Source organism: Ciona robusta, chromosome 1, assembly GCF_009617815.1.
Source record: "Ciona robusta chromosome 1, ASM961781v2".
Taxonomy (NCBI): domain Eukaryota; kingdom Metazoa; phylum Chordata; class Ascidiacea; order Phlebobranchia; family Cionidae; genus Ciona; species Ciona robusta.
In genome coordinates, this window is record NC_143235.1 from 10,948,275 (window position 1) to 10,968,021 (window position 19,747).

General features: G+C 32.4%; 2 protein-coding genes and 2 long non-coding RNA genes across 11 annotated transcripts; 1 reads left to right on the plus strand and 3 right to left on the minus strand.

Moving 5' to 3' along the window:
* Window positions 1–666: 666 nt before the first annotated feature.
* LOC149743101 (uncharacterized) lies at window positions 667–17,572 on the minus strand. Its single transcript, XM_089883495.1, has 4 exons — window positions 17,257–17,572; window positions 1,725–1,880; window positions 1,241–1,407; window positions 667–808 (listed from the first exon to the last, which is right to left on the minus strand). Exons 1-4 carry the CDS (start codon window positions 17,420–17,422, stop codon window positions 794–796), a joined length of 504 nt encoding a protein of 167 aa, XP_089739621.1. The 5' UTR covers window positions 17,423–17,572; the 3' UTR covers window positions 667–793.
* Window positions 1,282–1,968, plus strand: LOC149743102 (uncharacterized). Its single transcript, XR_016385603.1, has 2 exons — window positions 1,282–1,414; window positions 1,787–1,968. It is a non-coding gene; the product is annotated as an uncharacterized LOC149743102 (long non-coding RNA).
* LOC149743103 (uncharacterized) lies at window positions 2,955–7,111 on the minus strand. Of its 8 annotated transcripts, none has more exons than XR_016385599.1 (4): window positions 4,998–7,111; window positions 3,607–3,636; window positions 3,350–3,543; window positions 2,955–3,297 (listed from the first exon to the last, which is right to left on the minus strand). It is a non-coding gene; the product is annotated as an uncharacterized LOC149743103 (long non-coding RNA). The 8 variants fall into 8 exon arrangements; XR_016385602.1 differs by having other exon boundaries at window positions 2,955–3,018; window positions 3,323–3,543; window positions 4,998–6,873; XR_016385597.1 differs by having other exon boundaries at window positions 3,422–3,543; window positions 4,998–6,866.
* A 262-nt stretch (window positions 17,573–17,834) lies between the features above and the next one.
* Window positions 17,835–19,730, minus strand: LOC149743104 (ferritin heavy chain, oocyte isoform-like). The gene is made up of 4 exons (XM_089883508.1): window positions 19,480–19,730; window positions 18,791–18,937; window positions 18,472–18,594; window positions 17,835–18,252 (listed from the first exon to the last, which is right to left on the minus strand). The coding sequence occupies exons 1-4, from the start codon at window positions 19,558–19,560 to the stop codon at window positions 18,109–18,111; spliced, it is 495 nt and encodes a 164-aa protein (XP_089739634.1). The 5' UTR covers window positions 19,561–19,730; the 3' UTR covers window positions 17,835–18,108.
* Window positions 19,731–19,747: the final 17 nt, after the last annotated feature.

Genomic DNA, 19,747 nt, shown 5'->3' on the forward strand with positions numbered 1-19,747 from the left:
GGGGTTTTGTCGTGACGTGGTGGCTTTTCACCAACGACAGCCACATAAACTGTGGCGGTATTTTAATCTTGTTTCTATTTTTCGAAGCTTCTTTGGTTAAAGTCATCTAGTTTATTTATGTAATTACTTCGCGTTACATAATTTCTGCTTCCGCATGATTTAGTGTAAATGGCGTCAGAGTTTTGATACGTTAGGACGAATATAACGTCATCTCTATAGGCCAATTTAAAGAATGCAAAGAATAATGTCATTGCGTCTTCGCGTGTTTAATTAGCGCTAGTTCATTTACCCCAAAGTAATCATGTGTAACCACCCTCAAAGAGTGGCTAATCCTAGCAATCTAAGTAAATTAAGGCGAACTGTCGGCTTGTTTATTCGTTACCTTGGTATAAACAGATGTACATAGAATACAGAGCGGTAATACCGTTTTAATACTAAGCTAATATAACCAACATAAAATTTAGATACTCTATATAATTTCTACCACGTGATTCTAAGCATATTTTTCAGAAGAGATCCATAACATTGTACTTTACTTTTATCAATTAATTGTTTTATAAAGCAACATGCTCATTCATTAGAGCTCAGCTTTCTTGTTATATTACATTGTTGTTGAGATATGTATACAACGTATAGATACGATACACTTTTATGAAAATTTTGCTTGGATTTAAATTAATAACTTGTTCCTAAGTGGAAAACGATTGTTTAATATCTTCTTTAATTGTTGATTTTCTTATTTTGTGCCGAGTTAGACGACTTCTTCTGTTAGCATGTTGACGGTATAGAATCCTTACACGACTTCGTACTGTAAAAACGTAGATACCATCATTTTACTTTTTTATTAGAAACGTGTATTTCGTATACGAAGGCCTTTAACGGTTCGTAACGAGCATTAGTCTAAAAGTGAGGTATTTTACTCCAAAATACATGCGTGGTCAAGCCTTATTTTACTAATAAACATTTCCTTTTCGTGGTGAAAATTTAAGAGTCTGTTTCCGTATCTGCATATTCAAATATGCATATAGTACTGTGGGATAAGATAGTAACCAAAAACCATATTTTCTGATCGTGTTTCGGATAATTAACAACGTTACTTTAAATTCACATGGGCTACAGTTATTTAATTTTGTAAATGTTTTTTAGGCCGAGGGACGAGAATAGAGAATAAAACAGATTCTATGTTATACCCCACAGTACGATACCCACACATCGTAACTCAATAACAAAATTATCTTACCGATTTAAGGTTATTGCTAGCTGAGATATTAAAGATACCAGCAATGAAGAAGAACAACCAACCAAACCATGCGAAGTAAAATCCATAACCGAACACCCCTCCTCCGTTAATAACGGTGGGCGCAGCAAACACTGTGTATGCGATGATACCACCAAGCATTGTCAGACCTAAAAAGTTGGCTCTTTTATGTTTCCATATTAGTTTTACTTTAAGTTACAGTAGGCCCATACCAAAAAATACAAAAGACACAGGTTTCGGCGATATTGGTTAAAAAAATAAAAGAAATTTTCATAAGCTTTACTTTATAATTTTGAGTTTAGATAAGTTTTTTTTTTAATTTGCTTTAATATTTTTAGTTTTTTGAATCTATCACATTTATCGTGAGGTGATTTATGTCACCTATTCTCATTTCTGTTGTTGTTCGGCATTGATTGCATGGATGCGTTATAGCTTTATATTTTAATTTGCCAATACAATATTTTACCTGCCAAAAGGTCTGCCAAACCAATCCCCATTATAACCGATGATTTATGCTTCACTATGCAGAATGCAAAGGCAAGAAAGAGCTTAAAGCCTTGAAAGATACCAGAGACGATAAAGAGTGACCGGGCAGCCACGAAACTAGGTTCACCATTCCAACCTGTAAGAAACATTAGCATTAATGAATGAATGTAACCATAATCTTGACAAAACGACCGTTGTTATATAACATGGGTGTTTCTGTTATACATGGCTTGCAACTTGGACAATTCATTAGTGATTACTGAGTTAGAGCAACTGCATGTGAGTGTTTTGTCCAAGGACACATACGCCCACAATAGTAGCAAGGACAAGCCTTGAATCCGGGCAAACCTTGAATCAGTCGTTTTCATTCGTACTATATATTGATATCATGGTTACGGATCTGTAAGAAAAGATGGATGGGTGGTTTCATCAAGGCCCACCGCTGCCAACACCACTGCGTTGAACGTGTGTGTCCTTGTTTGTTCAAATTACCAGCCATATACATAAAAAACAATGGCAGTAGGGTGGGGGGAATGGGACACTTTTTCATTCAATTTTCTGGTCCCATTTAGTAAGTAATCAGAAAGAATGGAATGACAAAAATGCATTCTTGATTCATCAACACATATGCTATATGTGTAGGCCTACTTTTTGGCAGATCATTTTATTGCTAGACATCCTAGTTACCAACAGTAAAACACATCTCCCGGTAACCACAAGCACAGTGTTGGTCACTTAAATGTTTATAACACAATCCTGTCACAGATATCCACTGTAATAAGTTGATTGTAAAATCGCATTGGTGGAACATGTGAGAATTATATAACCTATGTTACGGTCAGAAACGTTTTTTTTTTTTTTCGAAACGTTTTTTGTGTTAACGTTTTTTGATAGGTTATGGTCAAAACCGTTTTGTTTTTTTTTCTGAAACGTTTTTGGGTGTGTTTTAATTTACGCTTTGGTGACCGGCAGGTGGCAGTAGAGTACTACAATGCACTTAACGTTTGACCACATTTTTTTTATGAATAAAGAACATTGGTGACCAGCAGATGGCAGTAGAGAGTAGTCCTACATTGCTAAAACATGGCACCTAACGTTTGGCCACATTTTTTTATCAACAAAATAATTTTTGGGACAATACAGTCGGTTTGGAATGAAATTCCAATTGCATAAAGAACAGTTTTGGGAACTTGAATAAAGAAATGTCATGAACAACAAAAGAAAGTGTAATTGTATAAATAACAGTCATTGACAACAAAAAATGCATACACGAACTCAAAATATAAAACAGTACACCTGAACACCATAATGAAAATAGTACTAACCTATAAATTTTTTTATCCAGCAGGTAATAATAAATTGAGGCATTGATCATTAAAACACTTACATTATTAATATTAAACAGCACATTGAAGAATGGAAAAATGAAAACAAAACTTGAAGCGAAATTTTTATAAGTAGTGTTGACAACACTCTAAAACGGCAATTTTCTTCTTCTTTTTTGGGGGGTTACTTCGCTGTCGCTGTATTTATTATCTTTTTCTTTGGTGTATCTGAAAAAAAATTAAAACTTAGAACGAATTCCAGAGTTGGAAATTTCAGTACATGGCCAATAGCACCAATACTGTGACGACATAACACCCAAGAATAAACTAGTTATTCAGATTTTTTGCATACGCAGGAATTTCTTTAAAATTTCTGTGGGCAGAAACTTATGCACATTAGAGATTCTGTAAAATTCTCTTGGGGAAACCCAACCATCCAAAAATCCAAAAAGCGAACTCTGACAAACTCCTTTCCTGTACAAGTGTAAACACAAGATTAAATTTCTCTTATAAATGTGGAAATAAATGGGAACTTACCACGTCTGCTGCAGCCAATGTGCTGAACACCTGGAATGTAAAAGCATATATTTATAATAAATGTAACCCAGATGGATTAGTAATGCAATTATGCAAAATAAAGATTTACAAGGCAGTAGGTACCCTCGTACTTAAAAAAGAACACCAAATAATTGTGATACTATGACAATATAAGTATCAATTGTTCGCTCTATAATAACACGGAAAAAATGGTTTGTACGGAGGGTATTTGTACGTTTTGTTGACGCGTTAATCCATTTTCTTGCGCAACAAAGTCCGACGTAACAAATTACAATCATAACTTTATTTTCGCGCCAAATAAACCGACCGGATGAATGTATTCTGTAATTCGTAAAAGTTTTTCTGTGTAGTCCAAAAAATGGAGAATGAAGTCTACACTACAAAGACATCTTTTTTTTGCCATTTTGAACTAATGAAAATAGATAGATTAACAACGGTATTTAATCTGTGTAGTGCTTGATCGCAAACGTTAAAAAACAAACGTTCAACTGGTATTCAAACTCCTGTTGGCTAAATAATCCACGTGCGAATCGCCAATATGAAGCAAATTATCAACGTGTGAATTGCTATTATGTTGTTATTAATTGCCAGGTCAAACAACCGCTTTTACGATGCAATGAATCCACGTGTGAACCTCTACTATTTCGTAAATAAAGTAGTGTTGGAATAGATTTAAGGCAGTTTATTTCCGCAATATATCGTTCTGAAAAACTAATAATTCCGACGAACGGGTCTTCGTTTGTATGACAACAAACCCCACACGCGTGCGCGTAGTTGTGGATTTAGATTTTTTTCACGTTGTAAAACAATCTTAAGGGGACGAAGAAAATGATAGTGTATGTTTGACTAAGACACACAAGACCCTAGAGGGGGGTGTTTCTTTTGTGCTCAGTGGCGGATCTAGAGGGGGGTGTTGTGTTTGAACACCCCCTTCAGAAATTTTATGTATATTTTCTTTACGTAGCACTAAACGAATAACGACGCGCGTCAAGCAACATTTTTACTGTTCACCTGCTAAAACAGTACCTATATTAAGCTATATATCAGATATCACTTTTAATTTGGTCAATTAAAATCACACAATAATAATTTGGGTACCCAGCATACGAATTTTCTGAATCTTCGTCTGAAGCTTGCATGTTATGATCAGATCACAGGAAAGCAATGAGAAAAATTATGTAATGTTATACAAGACTAATAGTGTATTTCGTAAATATTTAATCTGCAAATGAGAAAATAGGCTGACATGCAATGGGAAAATAGCCCAATACCGATATGAATAATCTAAATAGTGTTAGAACTCGCAATGAGATTTTGCAAAGTTTATATAAATTTAATAGGCCGGCGAGATGTTCCAAATAATTACTCACTAAAAACATCAACGGCTGTGGCACATAACATACACACATGCGGTACAGCATTCAATGTACTCCACATCGACAGGCAGACTATTCTAAACTACTTACTTACACATACCGCAATTAAAGACCTACTATTCAATACTGCTTAAATATGCTGCAGCTGTAGGCTGTCTGTCTGCACGATGATGAGCTGAAACACGCGGTCGCTAAACAAACTGCGCTATGATTGGTTAGCATGGTCAGGTGATATTTCAAACCGCTAATTTTCTCTCTCTTCCTTGTCCGCTATCTTTTTCTCATGGACGCCCTTCTGAAACCACGTAAACAACAGGAATTGTCAACAATTTTTTCTGTTCTCGTTGAAAAGGAGCAAACTTAAAAACACTACTTACTTACATATACCGCAATTAAAGACCTACTATTTAATACTGTTTAAATATGCTGCAGCTGTAGGCATATCCAAAGTAAATAGATGTACAACAAGTAAGGACAGTCATTGTTTAAAAACAATGGCCAATGGACGCCATCTTGTTTCATGAGGCGTGAAATGCATGCATCAGCATGGGCGGCAAACGGACATTTTGCATATTTTAACTGTTTTTAGAACTTCATTCATTTTTTTGTTTCAATAGTTGTATTAGAATACGGGAAACATTCGTATAAAGAAATTCCCACGATAACGCAATTAAATCGCTCTCGTTACAAGATTTTGATTTTTACAAGACTTTGATTTTGTTTTCGTAAAACAAAGTTCCAAAAACCTTTTTCAAAACAAAATATTGAAAATTTTCCAGAAACAACATTTTGTTTTGGAAACAAAATTTCATTTCTAAAAACGCTTTGAAAACAAAATTTCGTTTCGATAAACGTATTGCTCGGTCGTGTATATAAAGCCGATTCCCACGATTACGCAATTAAATCGCTTTCACATATGTTATTCTGCCCCGAATATAACAATTGAAGCATGAATCAATTTGTATTTGCGTTCTGCACACTACAACGTTAAAATTATTCAAATCAAAGTAGATTTATTATATAAAATCATATGAAAGTTGTTTTCACTATCGTTTGGTCGTGCGTATAAAGAGATTCCCACGATTAGGTAATTAAATCGCTTTCGTTACAAGATTTTGATTTTTACAAGACTTTGATTTTGTTTTCGTAAAACAAAATTCGAAAAATCTTTTTCAAAACAAAATATGAAAAAATTTCCAAAAACAACATTTTGTTTCGGAAACAAAATTTCATTTCTAAAAACGCTTTGAAAACAAAATTTCGTTTCGATAAACGTATTGCTCGGTCGTGTATATAACGCCGATTCCCACGATTACGCAATTAAATCGCTTTCACATATGTTATTCTTCCCCGAATATAACAATTAAAGCATGAATCAATTTGCATTTGCGTTCTGCACACTACAACGTTAAAATTATTAAAATCAAAGTAGATTTATTATATAAAATCACATGAAAGTTGTTTTCACTATCGTTTGGTCGTGCGTATAAAGAGATTCCCACGATTCGGCAGTTAAATCGCTTTCACATGTCTTATTCTGCCCCGAATATAACAATTAAAGCATGAATCAATTTGTATTTGCGTTCTGCACACTACAACGTTAAAATTATTAAAATCAAAGTAAATTTACTATATAAAATCATATGAAAGTTGTTTTCACTATGGTACGGTCGTGCGTATAAAGCGATTCCCATGATTACGCAATTAAATCGCTTTCGTTACAAGACTTTGATTTTGTTATCGTAAAACAAAATTCGAAAAATCTTTTTCAAAACAAAATTACGAAAAACTTTCCAGAAACAACATTTTGTTTCGAAAACAAAATTTCATTTCTAAATACGCTCTGAAAACAAAATTTCGTTTCGATAAACGTATTGCTCAGTCGTGTATATAACGCAGTTCTCACGATTACGCAATTAAATCGCTTTCACATGTGTTATTCTGCCCCGAATATAACAATTAAAACATGAATCAATTTGTATTTGCGTTCTGCACACTACAACGTTAAAACTATGAAAATCAAAGTAGATTTACTATATATATTCATATGAAAGTTGTTTTCACTATGGTACGGTCGTGCATATAAAGCGATTCCCACGATTACGCAATTAATTCGCTTTCGTTACAAGATTTTGATTTTTACAAGACTTTGATTTTGTTTTCGTAAAACAAAATTCGAAAAATCTTTTTTCAAAACAAAATTATGAAAAACTTTCCAGAAACAACATTTTGTTTCCGAAACAAAATTTCATTTCTAAAAACACTTTAAAAACAAAATTTCGTTTCGATAAACGTATTGCTCGGTCGTGTATATAAACCCGATTCCCACGATTACGCAATTAAATCGCTTTCACATGTGTTATTCTGCCCCGAATATAACAATTAAAGCATGAATCAATTTGTATTTGCGTTCTGCACACTAAAACGTTAAAATTATGAAAATCAAAGTAGATTTACTATATAAAATCATATGAAAGTTGTTTTCACTATGGTACGGTCGTGCGTATAAAGCGATTCCCACGATTACGCAATTAAATCGATTTCGTTACAAGATTTTGATTTTTACAAGACTTTGATTTTGTTTTCGTAAAACAAAATTCGAAAAATCTTTTTCAAAACAAAATTATGAAAAACTTTCCAGAAACAACATTTTGTTTCCGAAACAAAATTTCATTTCTAAAAACGCTTTGAAAACAAAATTTCGTTTCGATAAACGTATTGCTCGGGCGTGTATATAACGCAGTTCCCACGATTACGCAATTAAATCGCTTTCACATGTCTTATTCTGCCCCGAATATAACAATTAAAGTATGAATCAATTTGTATTTGCGTTCTGCACACTACAACGTTAAAATTATGAAAATCAAAGTAGATTTATTATATAAAATCATATGAAAGTTGTTTTCACTATCGTTTGGTCGTGCGTATAAAGAGATTCCCACGACACGGCCTACTAGAGATACGGCCTGATAATTCACATTTTACTTCTGAAATTAGAAGGCCTATTGTACGTCACAAACACCATTATTTTCAATTGTTACGTCATGTATTTTGCTTAAAAAGGTAGCAGTAATGGGAACAACGCATCGAAAAACATACGAATTAGGCAATGAGGTCAATTATTTACACAAGTATAGCTACACGCAGCGTTAGAAGCGACCAAACAGCATAATAATTATATAAGTAAAGACTTGTAAACATAATAAAGACGTAAACAAAGTTTACAGCACCAAAACGGAATTAAACAAGAAAGAAATAAAGCTTTCATTGAGAAACTCTTAAACCAATGCTGCTTGTGAGGGCAGAGTTGTCCTCAAAAGGCATTGGATGTTTGGTTTGGCAAACCATATAAGTGTCCAACCAACCAGCAAATAACGTTAAATCATTCACCTAATCATCATTTATATAAAAATGGCTGAATCAAGTGGATTTGAAGAGAATCTTGTTTTTGGATTGACCACTGTCCACCAAAGCATTGTATTGAAAAGTTAAACTACAAAAGTTGGGGTTACCAGAATACATGGTTGTAAGCAAATTGGCTTTAACGGAATAGTTGGAACTAGATTCAGTTTTAAGGGTTTTTCGCTTTCCATGCTTTACCAAGTGAGCTTCATAATCATTCTCGTAAATTCCCCCGTGTGGACCAAGCTGCCAGTCTGCCGTATATAAGCAACTTTGCCGTCAAGTCCGTTTGTCCAGGAGCCAAAAAAACGAAGGTTTCTTCGGACAGGACTGATAACAAGACCAATTTAAATATGCAGCGCACTTGTAGACCATGGTAAACTGTAGTTGGATGTATATAATATAATTTAAATGAACTGTATTAGTACCAAGTAAGTTCAGACCCGCAAGTGGTTCACGTTAAAAATAAAACATCTATACATTGACACAAATAATCATTGAACCTGCAAACCAAACGACGATTACTAAAACTATCTTGTTTACTAACGCAATGTGCGCTAGTTTAGTTTAGACACCATCACTGGTTTAGAAACAAATGTTGTTTCAGTAGCGAAATGGTTATGAGAGCTATACTGAATTTACTGTCTCGTAATTTTCTTCGACTGAGTGCGAACGGGACTACGTAATCTGTTCTAACCTAAAAGACTACCTGTAGGTTATCTTACAGTTAATTTTAAACACTTTATTAATGCAAAATAACCCTGATAATCTCTTTGCAACTAGCACACACCTTCTATTTTAAATGAATATTTAAAATAAACTGTATACTATGCTACTATGTTTACACCTAAACAATGAATAACAATGGGAAAATAATGTTGGTTGTGACGTATAATAGGCCTTCTAATTTCAAACGTAAAATGTGAATTATCAGGCCGTATCTCTAGTAGGCCGTGCCCACGATAACGCAATTAAATCGCTCTCGTTACAAGATTTTGATTTTTACAAGACTTTGATTTTGTTTTCGTAAAACAAAATTCCAAAAACCTTTTTCAAAACAAAATATTGAAAATTTTCCAGAAACAACATTTTGTTTTGGAAACAAAATTTCATTTCTAAAAACGCTTTGAAAACAAAATTTCGTTTCGATAAACGTATTGCTCGGTCGTGTATATAAACCCGATTCCCACGATTACGCAATTAAATCGCCTTCGTTACAAGATTTTGATTTTTACAAGACTTTGATTTTGTTTTCGTAAAACAAAATTCGAAAAAACTTTTTCAAAACAAAATTACGAAAAACTTTCCGGAAACAACATTTTGTTTCGAAAACAAAATTTCATTTCTAAATACGCTCTGAAAACAAAATTTCGTTTCGATAAACGTATTGCTCGGTCGTGTATATAACGCAGTTCCCACGATTACGCAATTAAATCGCTTTCACATGTGTTATTCTGCCCCGAATATAACAATTAAAGCATGAATCAATTTGTATTTGCGTTCTGCACACTACAACGTTAAAATTATGAAAATCAAAGTAGATTTACTATATAAAATCATATGAAAGTTGTTTTCACTATGGTACGGTCGTGCGTATAAAGCGATTCCCACGATTACGCAATTAAATCGCTTTCGTTACAAGATTTTGATTTTTACAAGACTTTGATTTTGTTTTCGTAAAACAAAATTCGAAAAATCTTTTTCAAAACAAAATTATGAAAAACTTTCCGGAAACAACATTTTGTTTCCGAAACAAAATTTCATTTCTAAAAACGCTTTGAAAACAAAATTTCGTTTCGATAAACGTATTGCTCAGTCGTGTATATAACGCAGTTCCCACGATTACGCAATTAAATCGCTTTCACATGTCTTATTCTGCCCCGAATATAACAATTAAAGCATGAATCAATTTGTATTTGCGTTCTGCACACTACAACGTTAAAATTATAAAAATCAAAGTAGATTTATTATATAAAATCATATGAAAGTTGTTTTCACTATGGTACGGTCGTGCGTATAAAGCGATTCCCACGATTACGCAATTAAATCGATTTCGTTACTAGATTTTGATTTTTACAAGACTTTGATTTTGTTTTCGTAAAACAAAATTCGAAAAATCTTTTTCAAAACAAAATTATGAAAAACTTTCCAGAAACAACATTTTGTTTCCGAAACAAAATTTCATTTCTAAAAACGCTTTGAAAACAAAATTTCGTTTCGATAAACGTATTGCTCGGGCGTGTATATAACGCAGTTCCCACGATTACGCAATTAAATCGCTTTCACATGTCTTATTCTGCCCCGAATATAACAATTAAAGCATGAATCAATTTGTATTTGCGTTCTGCACACTACAACGTTAAAATTATTAAAATCAAAGTAGATTTATTATATAAAATCATATGAAAGTTGTTTTCACTATCGTTTGGTCGTGCGTATAAAGAGATTCCCACGATTACGCAATTAAATCGCTTCCACATGTCTTATTCTGCCCCGAATATAACAATTAAAGCATGAATCAATTTGTATTTGCGTTCTGCACACTACAACGTTAAAATTATTAAAATCAAAGTAGATTTAATATATAAATTCATATGAAAGTTGTTTTCACTATCGTTTGGTCGTGCGTATAAAGAGATTCCCACGATTACGCAATTAAATCGCTTTCACATATGTTATTCTGCCCCGAATATAACAATTAAAGCATGAATCAATTTGTATTTGCGTTCTGCACACTACAACGTTAAAATTATTAAAATCAAAGTAGATTTAATATATAAAATCATATGAAAGTTGTTTTCACTATCGTTTGGTCGTGCGTATAAAGAGATTCCCACGATAACGCAATTAAATCGCTCTCGTTACAAGATTTTGATTTTTACAAGACTTTGATTTTGTTTTCGTAAAACAAAATTCGAAAAATCTTTTTCAAAACAATATTATGAAAAACTTTCCAGAAACAACATTTTGTTTCCGAAACAAAATTTCATTTCTAAAAACGCTTTGAAAACAAAATTTCGTTTCGATAAACGTATTGCTCGGGCGTGTATATAACGCAGTTCCCACGATTACGCAATTAAATCGCTTTCACATGTCTTATTCTGCCCCGAATATAACAATTAAAGCATGAATCAATTTGTATTTGCGTTCTGCACACTAAAACGTTAAAATTATGAAAATCAAAGTAGATTTACTATATAAAATCATATGAAAGTTGTTTTCACTATGGTACGGTCGTGCGTATAAAGCGATTCCCACGATTACGCAATTAAATCGATTTCGTTACAAGATTTTGATTTTTACAAGACTTTGATTTTGTTTTCGTAAAACAAAATTCGAAAAATCTTTTTCAAAACAAAATTATGAAAAACTTTCCAGAAACAACATTTTGTTTCCGAAACAAAATTTCATTTCTAAAAACGCTTTGAAAACAAAATTTCGTTTCGATAAACGTATTGCTCGGGCGTGTATATAACGCAGTTCCCACGATTACGCAATTAAATCGCTTTCACATGTCTTATTCTGCCCCGAATATAACAATTAAAGTATGAATCAATTTGTATTTGCGTTCTGCACACTACAACGTTAAAATTATGAAAATCAAAGTAGATTTATTATATAAATTCATATGAAAGTTGTTTTCACTATCGTTTGGTCGTGCGTATAAAGAGATTCCCACGATTACGCAATTAAATCACTTCCACATGTCTTATTCTGCCCCGAATATAACAATTAAAGCATGAATCAATTTGTATTTGCGTTCTGCACACTACAACGTTAAAATTATTAAAATCAAAGTAGATTTATTATATAAAATCATATGAAAGTTGTTTTCACTATCGTTTGGTCGTGCGTATAAAGAGATTCCCACGATAACGCAATTAAATCGCTCTCGTTACAAAATTTTGATTTTTACAAGACTTTGATTTTGTTTTCGTAAAACAAAATTCCAAAAACCTTTTTCAAAACAAAATATTGAAAATTTTCCAGAAACAACATTTTGTTTTGGAAACAAAATTTCATTTCTAAAAACGCTTTGAAAACAAAATTTCGTTTCGATAAACGTATTGCTCGGTCGTGTATATAAACCCGATTCCCACGATTACGCAATTAAATCGCCTTCGTTACAAGATTTTGATTTTTACAAGACTTTGATTTTGTTTTCGTAAAACAAAATTCGAAAAAACTTTTTCAAAACAAAATTACGAAAAACTTTCCGGAAACAACATTTTGTTTCGAAAACAAAATTTCATTTCTAAATACGCTCTGAAAACAAAATTTCGTTTCGATAAACGTATTGCTCGGTCGTGTATATAAACCCGATTCCCACGATTACGCAATTAAATCGCTTTCGTTACAAGATTTTGATTTTTACAAGACTTTGATTTTGTTTTCGTGAAACAAAATTCGAAAAATATTTTTCAAAACAAAATTACGAAAAACTTTCCAGAAACAACATTTTGTTTCGAAAACAAAATTTCATTTCTAAATACGCTCTGAAAACAAAATTTCGTTTCGATAAACGTATTGCTCGGTCTTGTATATAACGCCGATTCCCACGATTACGCAATTAAATCGCTTTCACATGTCTTATTCTGCCCCGAATATAACAATTAAAGCATGAATCAATTTGTATTTGCGTTCTGCACACTACAACGTTAAAATTATGAAAATCAAAGTAAATTTACTATATAAAATCATATGAAAGTTGTTTTCACTATGGTACGGTCGTGCATATAAAGCGATTCCCACGATTACGCAATTAAATCGCTTTCGTTACAAGATTTTGATTTTTACAAGACTTTGATTTTGTTTTCGTAAAACAAAATTCGAAAAATTTTTTTCAAAACAAAATGATGAAAAACTTTCCAGTAACAACATTTTGTTTCCGAAACAAAATTTCATTTCTAAAAACGCTTTGAAAACAAAATATCGTTTCGATAAACGTTTTGCTCATCGGTCGTGTATATAACGCCGATTCCCACGATTACGCAATTAAATCGCTTTCACATATGTTATTCTTCCCCGAATATAACAATTAAAGCATGAATCAATTTGTATTTGCGTTCTGCACACTACAACGTTAAAATTATTAAAATCAAAGTTGATTTAATATATAAATTCATATGAAAGTTGTTTTCACTATCGTTTGGTCGTGCGTATAAAGAGATTCCCACGATTAGGCAGTTAAATCGCTTTCACATGTGTTATTCTGCCCCGAATATAACAATTAAAACATGAATCAATTTGTATTTGCGTTCTGCACACTACAACGTTAAAATTATGAAAATCAAAGTAGATTTACTATATAAAATCTTATGAAAGTTGTTTTCACTATGGTACGGTCGTGCGTATAAAGCGATTCCCATGATTACGCAGTTAAATCGCTTTCGTTACAAGATTTTGATTTTTACAAGACTTTGTTTTTGTTTTCGTAAAACAAAATTCGAAAAATCTTTTTCAAAGCCAAATTATGAAAAACTTTCCAGAAACAACATTTTGTTTTGGAAACAAAATTTCATTTCCAAAAACGCTTTAAAAACAAAATTTCGTTTCGATAAACGTATTGCTCGGTCGTGTATATAAAGCCGATTCCCACGATTACGCAATTAAATCGCTTTCGTTAAAAGATTTTGTTTTTCAAAGACTTTGTTTTTGTTTTCGTAAAACAAAATTCGTATAATCTTTTTCAAAGCGAAATTATGAAAAACTATCCAGAAACAACATTTTGTTTCGATAAACGTATCGCTCGGCTGTGTGTAAATCGCGATTCCTACGAAACAAACAAAAACATTTTTTAAAACTTATAGAATCAAAATTTCGTTTTAAAATCGATTCGGAAACAATTTTGTTTCGAAAAACTTTTTCGAAATAATATTTCGTTTTCAAAAACGGTTTGGAAATATAATAAAAAAAACATTTAAAATTAAAAATTTGTTCGTAAAGACAAATTTGTTAAACTCGATTTTAAGTACAATTTTGAAAGACGAGACAAAAACAAAAAAGAATGTTAAAAACGTCCGTAAATAAAATTTCGTTTAAAAAACGTTTCGGAAACAAAATTTCGTTTCGAAAAACGTTTCGGAGACAAAATTTTGTTTCGAAAAACGATTCGGAAACAAAATTTCGTTTCGAAAAACGTTTCGGGATCAAAATTTCGTTTTCAAAAATGGTTTCGAAATATAATAAAAAATAACAATTAAAATTAAAAATTTGTTCGTAAAGAAAAATTTGTTAAACTCGATTTTTGGTAAAATTTTGAAAGACAAGACAAAAACAAAAAAAGAATATTAAAAACGTCCGTAAATAATATTTCGTTTAAAAAACGTTTCGGAAACAAAATTTCGTTTCGAAATACGTTTCGAAGACAAAATTTCGTTTCGAAAAAACGTTTCGGAAACAAAATTTCGTTTCGAAAATACGATTCGGAAAACAAAATTTCGGTTCGAAAAACGATTCGGAAACAAAATTTCGTTTCGAAAAACGTTTCGGAAACAAAATTAAATTTCAAAAATTGTTTCGGTAACAAAATTTTCGTTTCGAAAAAACGATTCGGAAAACAAAATTTCGGTTCAAAAAACGTTTCGGAATCAAAATTTCGTTTCCAAAAATGGTTTGGAGATATAATAAAAAAAGACATATAAAATTTAAAAATTTGGTCGTAAAGACAAATTTGTTAAACTCGATTTTAAGTACAACTTTAAAAGACGAGACAAAAACAAAAAAGAATGTTAAAAACGTCCGTATTTCGTTTAAAAAACGTTTCGGAAACAAAATTTCGTTTCGAAAAACGTTTCGGAGACAAAATTTTGTTTCGAAAAACGATTCGGAAACAAAATTTCGTTTCGAAAAACGTTTCGGGATCAAAATTCCGTTTCCAAAAATGGTTTCGAAATATAATAAAAAATAACAAATAAAATTAAAAATTTGTTCGTAAAGAAAAATTTGTTAAACTCGATTTTTAGTAAAATTTTGAAAGACGAGACAAAAAAAAAAAAAGAATATTAAAAACGTCCGTAAATAATATTTCGTTTAAAAAACGTTTCGGAAACAAAATTTCGTTTCGAAATACGTTTCGAAGACAAAATTTCGTTTCCAAAAACGTTTCGAAGACAAAATTTCCTTCCGAAAAACGTTTCGGATTTAAAATTTCATTTCGAAAAAACGTTTCGGAAACAAAATTTCGTTTCGAAAAACGTTTCGGAGACAAAATTTCGTTTCCAAAAACGTTTCGAAAACAAAATTTCCTTCCGAAAAACGTTTCGGATTCAAAATTTCATTTCGAAAAAACGTTTCGAAAACAAAATTTCGTTTCGAAATTGTTTCGGTAACAAAAACGATTCGGAAAACAAAATTCCGTTTCGAAAAACGTTTCGGAAACAAAATTTCGTTTCGAAAATACGATTCGGAATTAAAATTTCATTTCAAAAATTGTTTCGGTGACAAAATTTTCGTTTCGAAAAAACCGTTCGGAAAGCAAAATTTCGGTTCGAAAAACGTTTCGAAATCAAAATTTCATTTCAAAAATTGTTTCGGTAACAAAATTTTGGTTTCGAATAAACGATTCGGAAAACAAAATTTTGGTTCGAAAAACGTTTCGGAATCAAAATTTTGTTTCCAAAAATGGTTTGGAGATATAGGAAAAAATGACATTTAAAATTAAAAATTTGTTCGTAAAGAAAAATTTGTTAAACTCGATTTTAAGTAAAATTTTGGAGGCCGAGACAAAAACAAAAAAGAATATTAAAAACGTCCGTAAATAAAATTTCGTTTAAAAAACGTTTCGGAAACAAAATTTCGTTTCGAAAAACGTTTCGGAGACAAAATTTCGTTTCCAAAAACGTTTCGAAAACAAAATTTCCTTCCGAAAAACGTTTCGGATTTAAAATTTCATTTTGAAAAAACGTTTCGGAAACAAAATTTCGTTTCGAAAAACGTTTCGGAAACAAAATTTCATTTCAAAAAAACGTTTCGGAATTAAAGTTTTTATTTCAAACATTGTTTCGGTAACAAAATTTTGTTTCGAAAAAACGTTTCGAAATCAAAATTTCATCCTAAAAATTGTTTCGAAAAAACGATTCGGAAACAAAATTTCGTTTCGGAAAAAAATCGTTTCGAAAATTGTTTTAAAAACAAAATTTCGTTTCGGAAACAAAATTCGTTTCGAAAAACGTGTTTGAAACCAAATTTCGTTTCGAACAACGATTTAGAAACAAAATTTCGTTGCGGAAACCAAATTTCGTTTTGGAAAACATTTCAGAATCGAAATTTTGTTTCAAAAAACGTTTCGGAAACGTATTTTTTTGGGGGAGTTTGTGCGGTAATTTAAACTTTAAGACGTTAAAATCTGTTTCCACATTGAAGTGTTATCAATATCTCTCTCTAGCATCATCAAGTGGTAGCTAATATTTCGAAACGATTTTTTAGTTTCAAAATGTTTCGGATCATAACCTATGATTTTTTAATTTCAAAGTCTCGAAACGTTTTTTTGTCAAAATTTTGTTTCAAGGCATAAATTTCGGAAACGAAATTTCGTTTTCGAAAAGATTTTAGTCATTTCGAAACGAAATTTCGCGATTCGAAACGAAATTGGAAACGTTTTTTTCGCTTAAAGGCAAAAATGCATTAGTGACCTTACCCGAAGCTCCGTGACTCTAAAGAGGCATTATTATTGTTTTAGGAAATTTGGATTAAGGTGCTAACGTTTATACAAGTAACAACGGTCAATGGGATTCGTTTAGAACGGGTTTTATAATTCTTTGAATGTTCTTTGTTTACTGGCAAATGGGATGAGGAAATAGAAGTGCCCCATCTCCCCCCACTAATTATAATTAGCTGTAAATATACGAACCTATTCCTGCACATTGGTTCCTGAGGCAGCCTCCCCACAACCCAGAGTTACTGATCGAAGTGTAATACCACCCCTTGGATGTCATACACACGATGTAACACGTCATACCAATCATTGCAATGGCTGTAGCTGCACCATTTTTGCCATGGTTAAAATCACCAGTCATTTTTAACTTACTCTGAAAAAACTAAGTCAACCTAAAATCTAAATGTGCCCCGGTGTTATAAACGATTTCAAAATATTATATACAGTGTTGTCTTGTACTCATTGTTAAAATTTGAATTTATAGTGTCATATGTCCACGCATAGTAAACATATACAGCTGCATATTTACATCTTGGTTATAAAGTCTTAAGTTACCTAGTGTTGTTTACATAAATTAAACACTTGTAACCGTGAGTTATACAGAGTACCTACCTATGATTACACTGACTATTATTTTATAACGACAAAGAAATTCTCTAAACCTCCAATTCTAAATCTATAATCAACTAAATACCGACAGATATTTCACCACACATAACCACAGTCTTAAGGTATGGAGACGCAACGCCCAGATCATGAGATCTTATATTGGACGAGCCTTCGCCCCATGTTCAAATATTTGAAAAACGAAAGTAAACAGAGTACAAAATGAAGAAATAAACACAAATGGAACCAACTTATATGGTTCACAGTATAGAAGAAAAAAAATTATATTAAGCAAGGTAATTAACCCACGAAAGCAAACAGAGGACATAATGAATAAATAAATACGAATGGAACCAACTTATATGATTCACTGTACAGAAAAAAAAAAAATTAAACAAGGTAACCAACCAATAACACTTGTATAGCACTACACTAGTGGTTTTAAAGTGTTTTGTCAAAGAGATAGTCTGCTAGCCCTTGGTTGCTCGATCTTGCGCGAATCGTTTCCAACGAATGTAAATGTTGTTGTAGTGTGGACAGAGTTTCGGTTTGTTCAACAATGAATCGGTTCAAGATCTTCGTAAGCTGTAAAGTTTATGATTATAGGTAAACATATTTCGACATACATAAATTTGCGCTTATAATTAAGACAAGGTTAAATGTTCGCTAGGTTAAAACTGATTGATATTTTGACAATGGAGAAATATTTGCCACTTATTTATGATGGACAATGTGTATACGAAGAATGTATTTTGAACTTATAAAGTATTGCGGTGTTGCTACAACATTATACCATGCACCTACATCAACGTCCAGTTTAGAAGCCTCATGTACAGAGTAGAGCTCGGTGGTAATATCCTGTTCCATCGTTTGAGCAAGACGAAGACACGAGGTGGCGCTAAAGGTGCACGAGTTGGTGTCTGTCGACTGAAAAAAAGTTGTCGGTCTGAATACCAAGTCGTATTGTTACACGTTGATGACTATGTAGATTGCAAGTTATTAGATGTAGCTATATTTCTACTTAACACTACACATTATGAGAACTTGCTAAAATAATAAGCTTTCTCGTCAAAGAATAAAAACTGTGCATTAAAAATATATGTAAGAAAACACCACAGCGTACCTCGATGGTTGACGTTTGAAAATCAGCTCCTCGAGTCGCAAGATAGTCGATGAGAAATTTGACCTGCGTTCTTGTGCGGTCGGAACGATGTTGAAAGAACTTCTGCAGGTTCAATAAACACAATGTGTTTGAACGACACACTGACGCCTGTCGTATGGTGACAAGAAACGATAAATATGATGGTGCGTACCATTTAACCTATAGTAGGGTGGGGGAAGATGGGACACCTTTTCGTTTAGTTTTCTCTTTCCATTTGGTAGTAAACAAAGAACATTCAATGAATTATAAAACCGTATCCTTACGACTTCCACATACCGTTGTTAATTGGTTAAATTACGATCAGGGTATTTAAATATTATGTATTAAAGGTGTCCCATCTTCCCCCACCCTACTATATATATTGTTTTATTATGTTTCGTTTTGTCGTAACACGTAAAGTTAGACTATATTCTGATGTTGCAGTAAAATCATTTATCAAACTGACAATCTAAAAGTCTATTACAGTAGGGTGCGGGAAGACAGGACATCTTTATTTTAAACAATTAGCAATAACGGTTTATGGAAGTCGTGAGGATACGGTTTTATAATTCTCTGAATGTTCTTTGTTTACTACCAAATAGGACGGTAAAATAAAATGAAAATGTGTTCCATCTTCTCCCATCCTATATCAAAAGCATACAAGTACTTACCATTGCGGTGTAGAAATAGGAACATTTAAGTTTTGAATTAATGTGCTTTCCAAGTACGTTTTCCAAGTTTTTTGGAAACATGACTTTTACCTGTCTATACTTTCTTTTGAAAAACTAAACGCTTATTATTAACTCAATTCACCCAATAATCTAAACTGTGATACCGGTTTGTGTTTAGCGAGAGAAACTGCTGTTAGAGTGTGTCGTACGAGGTTCTGAGACACGCTTGCATGGGTAATAATTACAACCGGGTTTGTGGGAAGCGTTT

Excerpts from the sequence above, each read along its gene's own strand:
- LOC149743101 (XM_089883495.1), bottom strand. The coding sequence starts at position 17,422 with ATGACTGGTGATTTTAACCATGGCAAAAATGGTGCAGCTACAGCCATT. Across the intron at positions 1,881-17,256 it reads GAACCAATGTGCAGGAATAG|GTTGGAATGGTGAACCTAGT; the intron begins GTTCGTATATTT and ends TGTTTCTTACAG. Across the intron at positions 1,408-1,724 it reads TTTGGCAGACCTTTTGGCAG|GTCTGACAATGCTTGGTGGT; the intron begins GTAAAATATTGT and ends CCAACTTTTTAG.
- LOC149743104 (XM_089883508.1), bottom strand. The coding sequence starts at position 19,560 with ATGTTTCCAAAAAACTTGGAAAACGTACTTGGAAAGCACATTAATTCA. Across the intron at positions 18,938-19,479 it reads CCTATTTCTACACCGCAATG|GCGTCAGTGTGTCGTTCAAA; the intron begins GTAAGTACTTGT and ends ACCATACGACAG. Across the intron at positions 18,253-18,471 it reads CTTCTAAACTGGACGTTGAT|CTTACGAAGATCTTGAACCG; the intron begins GTAGGTGCATGG and ends TAAACTTTACAG.